At 31.7% G+C, this 16,976-nt stretch overlaps 1 protein-coding gene and 1 non-coding gene across 2 annotated transcripts; both read right to left on the reverse strand.

The window, feature by feature from the left end:
* Nucleotides 1–8,463: 8,463 nt before the first annotated feature.
* On the reverse strand, nucleotides 8,464–12,509 carry LOC107873652 (60S ribosomal protein L14-1; the record flags this gene model as incomplete). The annotated part of the gene is given in 4 exon segments (XM_016720585.2): nucleotides 8,464–8,693; nucleotides 9,612–9,724; nucleotides 9,842–9,971; nucleotides 12,408–12,509. Coding segments are annotated over 4 exon segments (402 nt in total), but the record flags the coding sequence as incomplete, so codon positions are not given.
* Nucleotides 10,535–10,618, reverse strand: LOC124899911. Its single transcript, XR_007057471.1, has one exon. It is a non-coding gene; the product is annotated as a small nucleolar RNA SNORD34 (small nucleolar RNA).
* Nucleotides 12,510–16,976: the final 4,467 nt, after the last annotated feature.

Genomic DNA, 16,976 nt, shown 5'->3' on the forward strand with positions numbered 1-16,976 from the left:
AGGTAGATAATTTGATAAGAATGGAAGATACTTGTCAAACTTTATAGTATAATTAATTTATTTTGATGACTTTCAACCAGTCAACTTTCAAAGAGAAATGAGACTTGTCTTTCTCTTTTTGTCATGTGAAGTGCAGCCTAGCAAATAATACTTGATGCACAAGAATTAGGAAAATGAAATCAATATACCTTCGAACTGTGATAAATAAATGATACGTATATATCTTTTTTTCATATTTTGGGCACACATATATCCTTACCGTTAATAAAGTAGTACGTATATGTCCCTCACGCTAACGTACCATTTCATTAACGGTGGGAGTATATGTGTATTCAAAATATGACGAAGGGTATATACTATCATTTATCATAGTTCGAGTGTATATTTATCTCTTCTCCGAAATGAAATCGTCCAAGTAAATGAGTGGGTGGGTCCCACTTTTTGCTTTGTGACCACGTACCACACTTGGTGCCCAAAGTTTTTTTCCCTCATATACAACTCACTTCGGGTCAAAAAGAATGGACAACTTTCTTTTTTAATTTATTTTAAAATGATGACTCTTTTTCTCTTTTAAGAATTATTATAATTATATTTTTACCCTTAGATATATAAGTATTCCTTTCGTCTTATTTTATGTGTCGTCATTTGACCGAGTACGGACTTCAAGAAATAAGGAAAGACTTGGTAAAGTTTAACAAATTATCTTTTATCAAAAAATGAGTCAATATCTTTTTTTTTTAATTAAGTGGGACCAATAAGGGTAAAAGGGTAAGCCAAATAAAGAAAGGCGACACTTATTTTGGGACGCGTTAAAAAGGAAATGATGACACATAATTTGAGACGGAGGGAGTATCTTTTGTCAATCCAACGTATAAAACTCCATTTATTATTCTATTCACTTCTTAGTTTAGAAAATAACATGCCACTTCTTGTGACATCTAACCATAAAGTGCAGTCAGACTTCCTAAAATGTTAAAAAAAATCTGAAATTAATTCTTAAACCAAAACATAAATTATTCTTGACAAGACAAAGGACCGCAATAAAAATGAAACAACCAAATGTGTCCTACACAAAGTTTGATATAAAACATAAAAATTTAGCTAATATTAAAGTTTTAATTTTTTTTTTGTCAATTCAGTAATTAAAAATGTTTCTACATACATTTTAGGTTTAGAAGAAAATTCTTATTTGATTCGACGTTTTAACCTATTAAATAACTACAAGAACAAAACTCAAAAATCCTAAAAGATTGATAAATAGATCAATCATAGTATACAAACAACTTAGTCGGTGAAAAAACGGAGGAACTACCAATAATCGCTCGATATTTCGGTCTCTCTTAAATTTATCCGTTACACCATCCGATAACCGCCCGTTAATTGCTAATCCGATACCGAACCAACCGTTATCTTATTGCGTGACTAGCAGATTAGTATATTTAAAAACAGATAATCAATATAAGCCGAACCGCTAAGCATAATTATTCAATCGATAAGCAGCCCTACCTTCACCCTTTCACATAGATTCATCTATGTGTGCATCTATATATTATTTTATACAGAGTAAATTACAAAATAAAGATCTACCTAATCGTAATGCATCATATGCGTCTACCTCCTCTCCCAAGCCTGATGAATGGGAAATGACGCTAGATCTACCGGATAATCAAGTTGCACCGGAATGTCTACGCTCCCATATTAAAGAAAAGAAGAGTTAAGATACCTCTTTAATATCGGGCGAAAGACGACCCTTTCCGATGCGATGTTTGACAACTAGATCTTCAACAAGGTGGAAATTCTCGTATTCCGTATGTACATGTTCCTGCGGCTCGAATGAGTATTCTTGTTTATATCGTTACGGCTATAAGCTCTCTAACCGGTTAGAAAATTTCTTTCACATTTCCCAAAAAGCAATGTCTCCTTGCATAATATGGATTCCAAACATTCATGATCTGGATGTGAATGAGTCGAATGACTTATCCCTCGGTCTATTAGTGAACCATCTCTCCAGGGATTGTGAAAGATGTTCTACTAGAAATATTCTTATTATTGCTTCGACTCATAGTCCCCAAAAAGTGGATCCCGCTCTAATAGCTCCGAATAAATTAAATACGTGCATTAAGCTACGAAGACTTCTTATTCCACAACAACGAAAGACGAAGGATGAGAAGGAATGGGGTAAAAAGTCGTTTCAAAGATGTGGTTGAGCATTCCTTTATTATGGACGAAGAGCTCAAAGAACAATTTCTCACTCTCTGCCTCAACCATTCATTCCAGTGATCTTTGCAATCAATCTCCGAATACTCATAAGGTAGGGTCGACGCCCGCCTCTTATCCGTGCTTTCTTTCGTGGAAGTCTCACCTACCCTTTTTTGATCCCCCTTCCCAGGCAGGGAAGAGAACGAAAATGGACCGCAGATGGTAGTCGTCGTTGATTTTGATTCGAGGATCTTACGCGGCGGAGCGAGTGAGCGGAAGGAAAGGGAGTGAGTGCGCCGCAAGACCAGAGAGCTTTCAGCTAGTGTTCATTGTTGAGTGATCGCTCGCTATCTGGCTGTGAGCACGTGTACGACAGAAGAGGGAGCAGGAAGCTGCTTTTATTTAAGCGGAATCAGAGCTCTTGGGTAAGAAGGCAGGAAGAAGTTCACACCAGGATTGAAGAAGCTGGTTTGATAGAACCAGGGTCAGCGAAAGACGATCGGATCACGGGATAACTTGTCCGAGCTTTCCCTCACTCTCTGCCTCAACCATTCATTCCAGTGATCTTTGCAATCAATCTCTCCCACAATAGCTAAAAGCTGCCGTCAGCGCTGTTGCACGATAGCATTTTCTTAAGTAGTAGAATTATAGCTTTTTTTTTTTGGCTTAAGTTATCGATAGACTTTTTAAACTTATTTTGAAATTTCACTCAGCCCCGTCAACTCAAACGTGTGCCTATTGGACACTCCAATCATTCAAAACACGCGCCTATTAAACACAAAATACTGATGTGGCAATTCAAGTGTGCAACACTCTTCCTTTGGGCGCGTGAATGGATCCAAACACTTGGCATTAAGTGTCTATTAAAAAATAATTTATTTATTTTTTAATTTAGTGTTTTTTTTTTAATAAAAAGAGCAAACCCCATGTACCTTACCTTGTCTCTTTGCACTTTTCCTCCTGCATTTTTCTTTTTAAATCTTTGTTATATTATTTCTTTTCAATCTATATAAACTAGACGAGCATGGCCCATGTCAACACGGACTCAATAATAAGATATTTATTCATCTTTTCAATTTTGATATATTTAAATAAAAAAATTTAATAAAAGGATTGCATATGTTTTCTAGGATTCATCCGGAATCTAGCATGAGTTCAACATATGTTATTTTAATATGTATTTAGATAATTTAAGTTGTTAACTATTGTAATTTATAATATTTTTTATGTAATTTTTAAATTAATATACGTTACTTTTCTTGTCCAAATTTTTGTGGTATTGATAGTCAATTATATTTTAAAAATAATTTAAGTTTTTAATTATTGTAATTTATAATACTTTTTTTCCTATTCCAATTTTAGTGACACTAATATAATTTTAAAAGTCGACCAAATATTTTATATCTTTTAAATTTTTTAAGTTGTTAATTATTGTGATTTCTAGTATTTTTCATGTAATTTTTTGTGAAATATATAATATATTAAATTATTTTTAGATTTTAAGTTGTTAACTATTGTAATTTATAATACTTTTTATATAATTTTTGAATAATATATGATACTCTCCTTGTCCAGAGTTTTGTGGCGATGATAACCAATTATATTTTTTAAATAATTTAAATTTTTTATCATTGTGATTTATAATATTTTTTCTATTTCAACTTATGTGGCACAATGCTTAAATGATCATAATAATTAATTAAGGGTGATCTAGTAAAATGTAATTGTTAGTATTTATTATTTATTATTTTTATTATGTGTATGTGTTGATTGAAGAAGAATTTGAAACATTTAGAAATGTGTTGAATGTTACAAATGTTAATAATCCATTTGGTGCTTCTTGATTTATTTACATTTATCTCTTGTATGTTTTTACTCTTTTGCCCTTTGAGTATATGTAATAATTTTTATTTTTATTTTAAAATATCATGAAAATTTTTATTCATAGTATATATATATATATATATATATATATATAGTAAAATCGTGGATTCAATATTATTAATTTTTCAATACATAAGTGACTTATAATAATTAATTGCGGGTGATACATTAAAATCACGATTAAAGCAGTAGAAATCAGTCAATTTTTTTTAAAAAAATTGTTAATGATTGTTATTTACAGTACTTTTTATTTCATTTTCAAATAATATATGTTGCTTTATATCTTCTTCTGTCCTGTCCCAATTTATGTGGCATTAATATAATTTTGATAGTCAATCAAATATTTTATGTTGACATATCATTTTGTTATTCTTATTTTCTAATACATAAATGATTTATAATAAGGAGTGATATAGTAAAATCATCGTTCGAAAGACGAAAATTTAATTTAAAACATTAAGAGCTAACTTCGCATTTTATGTCTATTTTATTTTTCATTAAATATTATTTATTTTCTTAATACCTAGATGACTCATAATAATTAATTAAGAGCGATTGATTATGTTATTACTATAAAAATTAATATAATTTTATCATATCCAATAGTAATCATCGCTAATTCACCGAAATAGTATATTAATTAAATACGGGATGCTATATTTGCATATGCAAAATATGATATTATTAAATATTATTGGATAATGCATTATATTTATCTTTCACAATAATAAAATTTTACTATATATTTTTCTTTTTTTTTCCATCTGGTGTCCGGTACCCGCATGGGAGCCCGACTAATCCGAATTCGCGCCGGGTAGGCCCCCATTCACCATATATTTTCTTCATTTCTTTTTAATTTGATACATATTGACCCAACACAAATTCTAAGAAAATATTCATTAGAAATTTATTTTATTAAATTTATTAATTTTGTACTTTAAAATTTTAAAGTTAAGTTTAAATATTAGTATTTCTATATAATAAAAAAATAATTTTAAAATTTAAATTTACTAAAATAAATAAATAAATAAAAAGATTAATTTTCTATATAAAAGTCAATTAAAATAATAAAATTGATTTACTTTAAATATTTAGTTGCAATTAATTAAGATAATTTTTTATTTTGTCATATTATAGTGCACCGATAAAATTTTGAGAGTTGAATAGAACTTTTACCTATTTTTAAAAAATTATTTTAACTTGTTAATTATTGTGATTTATAATAATTTTTACGTAATTATCAAATAATATATTTACTCCCTGTGTCCCAATTTATGTGGCTTCGATACAATTTTGAGAACCAACTAAAATTTGTATATATCTTTTAAATATTTTAAGTTGTTAATTATTATGATTTGTAGTACTTTTTCTTTTATCTCAATTTATGTGGCATTGCTAAAATAATGAAAGTCAATAAAATTTTCTATATGTCTTTTAAATATTTTAAGTTATTAATTATTGTGATTTGTGGTAACAAATTAGTTTTGAACGTGATAGCCAATTAAACAAATAAAAAAAATTACTTCCAATATAGAGTTATAGTTAATTAATATAAATTAATAGAATATATTAAATATTTAAACAATTATGATGAAACAACGGAATTATTATATATTGGGGCATGGTATATAATTAAGTGGGAGTGGAGGAGTTTTTTTGGTAATTGCATGAGAGGTGGTCGAAACCACCTCTTTTATTTCAAAGTTAAAAGATTTCTGAATCTACTAAGGGGCGTTTGGTAGAGTGTATAAGAATAATGCAAAATATGGTGTATTAATAATGTTTGTATTAGCAATGCTTACATTAGTTATGCTTATATTTTTCTTATTTAGTATTTAGTTCGATGTATTAAAAATAACATGAATTACATAATTTCAAAAAAAAAATTACACAATACCCTCAATATAGATATGTTGGAAAGGATGCGAAATTTTTTTCGAGAGATAATAGTGTCTTTAATCATGTTAATGCATGCATTAGATAATGCAATGGATTTTAAGGTATTAGTAATACACATCTCAATACACAATAGAGTGTATAGCTAATGTACGTAGGGTGAAAAGGTATACCAAACAAGGTTTTAGTAATACACATTATACTAATGCATACATTAACTTTCCAGTACACTCTACCAAACGACCCCTAATTGAATAAGAAAGAAGAGAGAAGATTTAAAACATCGGAGTTAAAAAAGTTGACCGGCATTCGTCCATCTATCTTTCTTGCATCTCCGAGCAAACATCATTCAAATTTGTTAATATTAAAGTACCTAATAGGTAACAGTCATAGTTGGAGTGCCTAAGTGAAATATCAGAACAACTTTAAGGGTTCATCGATGACTTAGACCTTCTTTTTTTTTTCCTAAAAATGTTTATTTTTCTCCATAAGTGCTTATTTTTTAAAGAAATGATGTGTCGGGCCAAATTTTAAAAAGAAAATAACTATTTCTAGGGAGTAGCAAAAATAATTTTTTTTCCTAATAATACGTTTTTTAAAAAATACTTCTGAGAAAAAAAACATTTAAAGCCAGTTTTGAAAAGTTTGGTCAAACACTTTATTTTTTTTTTTACCAAACATTAATTGTTGCTCAGAAGTGTTTTTAAAATTTATTGGTCAAACACAAACTGCTTCTTCCAAAAGTTACTTTTTTGAAAATTAATTTGAAAAAGAAAATATTTTTCAAAATAAGCTAATTTTAGAAGTTCAATCAAACAATATAATCACCAAAAATTAACTACTACCTCTACTTTATTTTGTTTGGCCTCAGAACATAAACATTCTATTGGGAAAAGGGTTAAATTTACCCCTCTACTTTAAAAAATTAATTAAATATATCCTTTATCATATTTTGTGGTCAAATTTACCCTCGTTGTCATATCTTGGGGCCAAATTTACCCCTCTATTTTGAAAAAATGGCTAAATATAACTTTCATCACATTTTGAGGTCAAATTTACCCCCAATTTCATATTTTGGGCTATATTTACCCTCATGGTTAATAAATTTTTCACTTGTAACCTTCCTTTAAAAGAAAAGTCCAAATCAACGTTAAATTCTCCATTTTAAAAATAAAAATAAAAATTACATCCTAATCTATTTCACCCGACCTGACCCATAAAAACTATACAAACAAATATACCCCTCCCTTAGTTTTGTTGATCGTATTTTTTCAACAAACAAAAATACTTCTCTTTCAACGAGCAATATTGATAGGTTGTTTACAAATGAACAAAACGTAAAATGAAATGGGATAATGGAGAAGCATGAAACTAGAGAAAATGTCTATTACAAATTTGCTCTTGTTCGATTATGTTCAAATTTTAAAATTTGGTATGCAACTCTATGTGCATCAAAATTCTAGAACCAGTGAATAAATTTTCTAAGCAAATGACACGGTGAAAAACATGTGTAGAACTAAATTGCATATAAAGATATATGAATAAAGAGATATCCGATTGGCACATACGAAGACCTCTTAACTCAATCATCCAGAGAAGAATCCAATGGGCTTAATCTATTGCATTAGATCGTCAAGTACCATTTTTCATGAGTTTTGCACTGATGCGGATCCACGAACTGAAAGAGGAATATATTTCTTTGTGTGTTGCACTGATGCAAATCAATTTTTCATGAGCTATGCATGATAAATATCTAGTGATTTAATCTCGTTGAAAAATTGGCCAACAAAACTGAAGTGGGTACATTTATTTGTGTCTTGAGTCAGATCAGAAGGATTAGATTAATGTGTATTTTATTTAATTTTTTTTTAAAAAAGAGTATTTAACGTTGATTAGAGTTTTTCTATCAAGAAAGGGTACATATGAAAAGTTACTTATCAACAAGGATAAATTTAACCCTAAAGTATGACATTAAGGGTAAATTTAACCCCAAAGTAAGACGAAAGGTATATTTAGCTAATTTTTCCAAGTAGAGGAGTAAATTTAACCCTAAAATATGACAACAAAGATAAATTTAACTCCAAAATATAATGAAAGATATATTTAGCCAATTTTTCAAAGTAGAGAAGTAAGTTTGACCCTTTTTCATGCCTTATTTTATTTGTCCATTTTAACAAATCCACAGAGTTTTAATACTTTTTCTCTTAGAATTTCAAAACCTCATTAATCAAATGGGAGTCTTACCCATCACTTTTAACACTCATTAAGAAAATAATTATCGACATGACTACTTTATAATACTACGCCTATTAATTAATAGCAACAATAACAATATACCCAACATATTTCCACATAGTCAGGTTTGGAGCTTTACGCAATCCATACCACTACCTCAGATGAAGTTGAGGGGTTGTTTTCGATAGACCCTCGACTCATGATAAATAACAGTATACCAAGCAGAGAAAATGAAAACAAACAACAAAATGTGACAACACACCACTAGATAATAAAAAAAACAAACAGTTCATCATAGATCAGAAAAATAATCTCCCAGCACATCTAAAGCAAACAAAAAAGGTAGATATAATCCTCAAAAGTAAAATTACAAGTTCCAAAATTGCTTTTAAATCAATGTGTGTCACTACTTAGAAAGGTTCTTAAGCTGCAACTTCCTTCTTAAGCTTTGCAAGCTCCTGTCTCACCACACCAGCCCTCTGCAATATCAAACACAAAGGAATCAGATGATATACAACCGGGTGGGGTGGGGGGGGGGGGGGGGGAGGGGGGGGGAGGGGGGCGTAACCAAATCAAGGAGAACTCTGAATGCTAGGTAACATGGGTCAAGGTGGGGTAGGGAGAGAATGATGTCGAGAGAGAAACAGCCCGGATTACCAGCTAAGGACAGATACGGTGTAGGCCGCGGGAGGGTGGGGGGGGGATCAAGGCGAACTCTGAATACTAGGCAACAGGGGTCAAGGTGGGGTAGGGAGACTGATAGGGGATAAGCTTCATTGTCGAGAGAGAAACAGCCCGATAACCAGCTAAGGACAGATACAATGTAGGCCGCGGGAGAAGGGGGGTGTACCAAATCAAGGCAAACTCTGAATACTAGATTAGGGGTCGAGGTGGGGTAGGCAGACTGATAGGGGATAAGCTTCATTGTCGAAAGAGAAACATCTCGGATCACCAGCTAAGGCCCCTAAGTGACTGCTCGGTGAAATAGGAACTAGCGTAAAAAAACATATGCAGCAAAAAGTAACACCAGTGACTTCCAGAGATGATGTAGGCCGCGAGAGTGGGTACCAAATCAAGGCGAACTCTGAAATCTGAATACTAGATAGCAGGGGTCAAGGTGGGTACCAAATCAAGGCGAAAAGTAACGTCAGTGACTTTCAGGAGCAGCTGAGGTTATTTCAAGAGTACACATTTCGCAAGAGTCTAGTTTATAAGGAAAAAATTTGGAATGAAACTCATTCTGCCAAAAGCATAGCTTCTGCATCTTGCCTTTTTTAAAATCATTGAAACAATTCTTTAAGCTCTTTCAAGTAAAGCAGCGTAGAGTTGTTTTTTGAGTGGGCTAAATGAGCTGAGAATTGAATGAAGTTATAACGCGAATACAAATGCAAGCGCACCTTGATTTTTGCCAACATGAGCTTAAACCTGTCAAAATCGTTGAGTGAGGCCCTCCTCTTCTGCACGATCAACTTCCTTCCCCAGGAACTGGACTCCCACTTGGTCTTCACATCTGGGGAGGACATTAAGTAAACGAGAGTTGGTCAAGCTTACAAACTTTTCTTACAACGAGCTGCTAAAGTAATATCCGCTCCAAATAGTCTAGAAGAGAAAATGTAACCCCAATTACCGGAAGCTTCCATGGCAGCAACCAGTGTCTTCTTCTTTGGAATCCTTTTGATGTCGATTTTGATATCTGTCAGTGAAAGCCTCTTGAAGTTCATCTGGCTCCTCACCATGTCAGGAGCATCAACGAGAGCCTACGATAGATTAAAAAAATCATAATTTTGTCATTTTCTAAAGTTATCTATCAACTAAGCACCACCTACCATCTATTCGAATATAAAGTAAACTCAAAAAATAGAAAAATCATCGAGATCGAGTAATCATGAAATAACATTTTAAAAAAAATTAACAGGAAGTCTCTATCTGAGTGGCTCCTTAAGAAATACGATGTGCCCTTAATGGCATGAAATATTTCACCAGAAGACCAATTTAGAACATGACCTTCTACAACCGTGAATCACAGCAAAAATTTACTCTTAGATTAACATAAAAGCCGATATAATCACTGGACTCATCAAAGAGAACGCGACAATGGTGCAGAAGCAAAGGTTCCTCGCTTTTCTAGATTTTTTAGTTTCAAAGGTAAAGTTTCTCACTCAAAATATCCACACTTCAATCCAAATCACTTTTATTCAACAGAACTTCATGAAACCAGCATACATTTGAACCGCTTTGGCAGCAAAGAAGGATTCAATAATAAGAAATGGTCTGGAGTTGTTAATTTCAGTGACAAATTACTCTTTCTCAAATTCATATACAAGGCCTCAGACAACATTATTGCTCAATCAAGTTAATATGATCAGACAATGTAGGCATATATAACATTCCATCATAGGCCATATACGTATCATTTCAGAAAGAAAACTGGCAACATAAAAAAATCCAATTTCTTCTAAAAGATGTGACTAGAAGTTCCAGACCATAAAAGTTGTATCTGTGCCAAACAAACACTTCATTTGCAAAAGCCCATAACTTTAACCTACAAATTCAATTTTTTGCGCAAGTCAATAGCACAAACAAACACTTCATTTGAAAAAGCCCATAACTTTAACCTAAAAGCTCTTTTTTTTTTTGCACAACTCAACAGCTCAAACAAACACTTCATTTGCAAAAGCCCATAACTTTAACCTACAGACCCATTTTATCAGGCAACTCAACAGCTGAAACAAACACTTCATTTACAAAGGCCCATAACTTTAACCTAAAAACTCTTTTTTTTGGGCACAACTCAACAGCTCAAACAAACAATTCATTTGCAAAAGCCCATAACTTTAACCTACAGACTCATTTTCTCGGGCAACTCAACAGCGCAAACAAACACTTCATTTGCAAAAGCCCATAACTTAAACCTACAAACTCAATTTTTCGCAAACTCCATTACAAAACTCCACCAAAAGGTACTCCAAAATCACAAGCTCATACTACAATAATTCTCTAACAAGATAGCAAAAGAACACTCAAATGCTAAAAACAAACACTTAAATTTAAAAAAAAAAAAAAAAAAACATTAAAAATAAATACATAAATACGTATTTGACAAATTGAATTAATGAGCTTATACTACAATAATTCTCTAACAAGATACCCAAAATAACACTCAACTGCTAAAAACAAACTCTTACCCTAAATACAACAACAACAACATACCCAGTACTCCCACCAAGTGATTGTTGGAATCTGGGGAGGGTAAGAGTATGCAGTCCATGAGAGGTTTTTTTCAATAGACACCCAGCTCAAGATTAAACAATCTAGAAAAGGAACAGTAAAAGTACAAGATACAATAGAAATTACCACACCCAATAATACCATAGATAAACTTAACCAAGTAATACAACAAACGATACAACATTCTGAAATAATAATAGTACCTATAGTTACTAACACGGATAACAAAGTCCTCCTACCTACCAGCACTCATGCACTCGTTCCTACTATCCATCCTTCTACTCTAATCCACCTTCTCCACACCTTCCTGTAACAACAACAACAATAAACCCAGTGTATTCCCACATAGTGGGTCTAGGAAGGGTGAAATGTACGCAGTCCATACCACTACCTCCGAAAAAGTAAAGAGGTTGTTTCCGATAGACCCCCGGCTCAAGACAAAGAATAATAATCAAAGTCGTAATAACGCATGAATCAAGAAGAAATAGCATAAATAAGACACCCACAAAGTAATACCCTACATTGACGAACCAAAGGCACCCACCACCCCCATACCCTCCTACTATCAGCTCCAACCTTTGAACATAACCCTAAGACTACTAGCCCGGCTACTACCCCAAAGCACTCCTAACTACTTGCTACGACTCCCTCACATGCACTAGCCTTCTACCCTAATTCACGTCATTCATACCACCTTCCTATCCAGGATCATGTACTCGGTAAGCTGTAACTGCTCCATGTCACGTCTAATCACCTCTCTCCAATATTTCTTCGACCTACCCCTACCCTGCCTGAAACCATCCAAAGCTAGCCTATAAAACTTAAAAATAAATATATATTTGACAAATGGAATTGATGAGCCTATACTACAATAATTCTATAACAAGATACCAAAATCAAAAATCAAAAAACTAAAAACAAACACTTAAACTAAAAAAAAAAAAAAAAAAAAAACAAATAAATACCCTGTTTTGGTCAATGACGTCAACGATGACGACGAGTTTTCCATAATCCTTGCCATAGTTAACAAGTGCAACTCTTCCAATCTCCACAAATCTCTTGAACGGCTGTACATTTTTTTGTTTTCAATTAATAAAATCAATTACAATTTTTTCTTAAAATGTTCAATAAACAAAAATGTGAATTAGAAAAATCCAAAAAAAAAAAAAAAAAACTCACCATTTTTGAGTGATGTGAAGCTGCGAGAGGAAAGAGAGGGGATTGATTAGGGTTTAGAATGAAAGGGGAATATAGTGCTAGGGTTTTTTTTGTTGGGTCGGGTTATGGGCTTAGTATAGTGTGTGTGTGTGATGTGGGCTTAGGCCCAATTTTTTGGTGGGTTGGGGGAGTGCATCATATGGCTAATTTGGAAAAATTACATTATATCACACCTTAACTTACCATTATTATCTAAAGGAAATCCCAATTCCTAAAATAATTATAAAAAAATTGAACTTTAATTATATCATGATACATTACTTAGGGTCATGATACATTACTTAGGGTCGCGATACATCACTGGACCGGCTAAGTAATGTATCCCGCCCCTAATCAATGTATCCACCTAGTTCAAAATCTGAGATTTTATGTAATTTTGAAAAGAGCGGGGATAGGGTGTAATCGTGTACTGAATAATTGAAATTTTGTGAAAAATTGCCCATAAAATTTTGTATAAGTTTTAGTCACTTCAAAAGCTACTTCTGACACACGTGTTCAGAGTTGAAATATTTCGGATTTGAACTTTTGCTTGAAGTTTGATATATTGGTTGCGCAAGAATATATCAATATATCTCTCGTATATCAATATATAAAAGTGATATACTATTGATAATTGAGGCCAAACTTTTGATAATCGCTTCTAAAGTTTAGTTGGGCAAGTCTGAAGCTTTGACGATCGCTTCCATGTTTATGATCTTGCAATGTGGGTGAGGTGGTGTTGCACATATGACCAATTTCGAGGTTTAACATTTAAGTCTTGATCAAGGTCTATAAACTTTTGCAAGTTTAGTGCTATGTTTTTTTTTTGTTGGTTCGAGTAATGGGCTTAGGATAGTGTGTATGATATGGGCTTAGGTCCATTTTTTTTGGGTGGTTTTAGGGAGTACGTCATATGGTCGATTTTGGGATCATTGTTTAAGTCATAACTAAGGTTTATAAAATTCTGTATAAGTTTTAGTCACTTCGAAGTATAACTTCTGACATACGTATTTGAAGTTGAAATATTTTGTATTTGAAGTTTAATATGTTTTTTGTGCAAGCAAACTTTTGATAATTGAGGTGAAACTTTTGATGATCGCTCCTGAAGTTTGGTTGGCAAGTCTGAAGCTTTGATGATAGCTTTCATGTTTATATATGAAGTTGCAATGTGGGTGCGGGGGTGTTGCACATATAGCCAATTCGGGGTCATCATTTAAGTCTTAATCAATACCTATAAACTTTTGCGAGTTTAGTGTTGAGTTTTATTTTTTGTGTAAACAACATAAATCTTCTAGACAATGAAAATAATTACACAAAATTCCTTCTTGTTTTCTCTCTCCCTTTTTTTGCAAACATACTCATACATTCAGTCACATATTATACATTGATCGAATGTATGATGTAATAGCTAATCCTATATTTAAGGTAAGAAAATCTTTAATTATTTTATAGTTCCTTAATTAAAGGCAGTAATTAGCCAACATTAAGTCGTTTATTGATAGAACATGTAACTGATATTTGAATTTTAAAAATTTTGTTATACATAATTTTTTTCTCCTGTGATTCAAGATCTGGAAAGTCAAAAAACAACCACTTTCTTCTACATCCGTTCTTCAAAACTACTAAAATCTTCTTCTACATTCGTTCTTCAATACTAGTAAAATCAATATAAATATCCCCATATTGTTGCGGCATTCTGAAATTTGGGAGTCAGAAATTAGTTATACGTCATACAAAAGTGACGCAATAGTAATTTCGGTAAATGCGGATGAGTCGATCACAACCGCAGAACTTGCGGTTTCTTTCCAAAGGAATCATGAAGAATATAATAGAGTTTTCTATGTGCAGATGCTTTGAATGGTTTTGGTTGTATATATATATATATATATATATATATTAATGGTGGAGCAAGTAATATATTTTTTTTAATTAATTATAGATGTTAATTTCTTTAATCATTGATTTATATTAGTATAAAAATTTAAGCTTTTTCCCTATATCATAGTTCGTAACCATGAATCAGTTAGTAACATTGCAGTGGTGTCTCGGTGACTAGAAAACATATTCTCATAAGATGAAGACATCCATAAATGTAAATTAACATCTAGAAAGTAATCTTTGAATTCGTTTAACATCAACTTCAAAACTAAGATTTAGTTGATTCAATTCCGACTGTTATTAAACAATGCTACTCTAAAGTAACAATTGCACTTTCATCAATTTCTTGGAGCAAACTATTCCTTGGCCGAGGAGGATCGTCATTATCACTCGTGTACCCTTCATTTGTCTTTTCTACTCCGTAATGCCACAGTAATGAAACATAGCGTGCATGTTGAATTCACTTGCTACCCTTCACTTAATATTTCTGCATAAGCAGCCACAAAGACGTCACAATCCCTGATTTAAAAAAAATAAAACTGAAGTAACAATAAGTACATTAATTTAAACATAGTTATACATTATTAAAAAATTGTAATTTACTTACAAACTTCCAGATGTTTGCCAGGGTATGTTTTGAACATGTTCAACATCAAATGCGTTTTGGTTGACATGTATGATGGTAGCTTATACATTTAAAAAATGTAATAGCGGATATACTTATACATCTCAAATGTAATATCGGATATACTTAAACTACAGACAGACATGTATGATGGTAGCTTATACATTTAAAAAAAAAAACTTATTTAATGTATAGTGTCAACTTATACAATAATAAAACTTCATAACTGTTTTGATTTTTATAACTGGCAATGTATAACCTATATAAATACAATTCAGAATACACACATTATACAAAAATTAGATAAAAAAACTAATGTATAATGTATGATTATACATTGATAATTGAAGGTAAGAACATAATCAATACCTTAGGAAGACGTGGTCGACCGAAATCATCAAACTTCTTTTTACTTGCCGCTTTTGAACCAACCTTCTTCGTTATAGAAGCGGCAACTTCCTTTAACTTTTTCAATGTAACGGGGTCGTTTCGGTGCTTCGATCGATTCTCTGCAAAATTCGGATCCTTATAATTAAATTTAACAAGAACAAATCCGATGAAAATATCTTTTTCTTTTGAATCAAACTGAGAAATTCCCAAATTAAAACTTGGAGGATAATCCATTAGCAATTGACACTATATTGACTTAACAGTATTGTTAAATTGAACTACAAAACAATAAAATCAATCAAAGATCCAACTTATACTATATGAAAAAGAACGAAAAAATCAAAATGAACTTGAATATGATTGAACAAAACGAAAATTTCAACATGCAACAAAACAAGAAATGGAAAACCCTTGAATTTGATAAAGTTGAAAAAAAAATTAAAAAATTTAATGAAGTAAATCAAAATAATCAATTAAAAGCTTGTACAGTTAGAAAATTATTAACCTTTAAGTGGACGTTACTTGTATAATGTTGTGATCTGTGGGTTTCAAAGATGGAGCAAATAACGGGAGGATAATGGATGCACTATGGAGCAAAAGTCGGAAGATGTAGGCGTGTTTTGTGATGTATAATATTTAAGAGAGAGAAAAAATAAAAAAGAGGGATTCGTGTAATTATTTTGAGGTTTGTGTAAATACTTTTCCAAATTAGTATTTAGTGTAATATGGTAACTTTAAGTTGTGTATATATGTAAATTTTAGTTTTTTCTTTTTTTTTTTGTTAGTTCGGGTAATGGGCGTACTATAGTGTGTGTGATATAAGCTTAGTCCCATTTTTTTGTTGGGTTAGGGGAGTGCACATATGGTCGATTTTGAGATTATTATTTAAATTATAGCCAAAATTTATAAAATTTTGCAAGTTTTAGTCACCGAAAATAACTTCTGATATATGTGTTCGGAGCTGAAATATTTTATATTTGAAGTTTAATATGTTTTTTGTGCAAGCAAACTTTTGATAATTGAGGCGAAACTTTCGATGATCGCTCATGAAGTTTTATTTGGCAAGTTTGAAGCTTTGACGATCGCTCTCCTGTTTATGAAAATGAAATGTGGGGTGAGGTGGTGTTTCACATATAACCAATTCAGGGTCAACATTTAAGTCTTAATCAAGGTCTATAATCTACACAACTTGTTACTTCCTTGTCAATCTTTATTTGTATGTTACTAAAAATAATCTAGTTGAAAATATCAGTGGATAATTTACTCATTTTTATTATTTTACTATTTTAGTATTAAATATGATTCATTACATAATACATCTCTTAAAGTATAAAATATATTATATTCAAAAGATAATATAATAAAATAATCTCTATTATTTAAATTCTTTTAATATGTGTGCTAAGTTAATAGTGGACAACTATTAATAGATAAGGGAGTATGC

Source organism: Capsicum annuum, chromosome 6 (assembly GCF_002878395.1).
Source record: "Capsicum annuum cultivar UCD-10X-F1 chromosome 6, UCD10Xv1.1, whole genome shotgun sequence".
Lineage (NCBI taxonomy): Eukaryota > Viridiplantae > Streptophyta > Magnoliopsida > Solanales > Solanaceae > Capsicum > Capsicum annuum.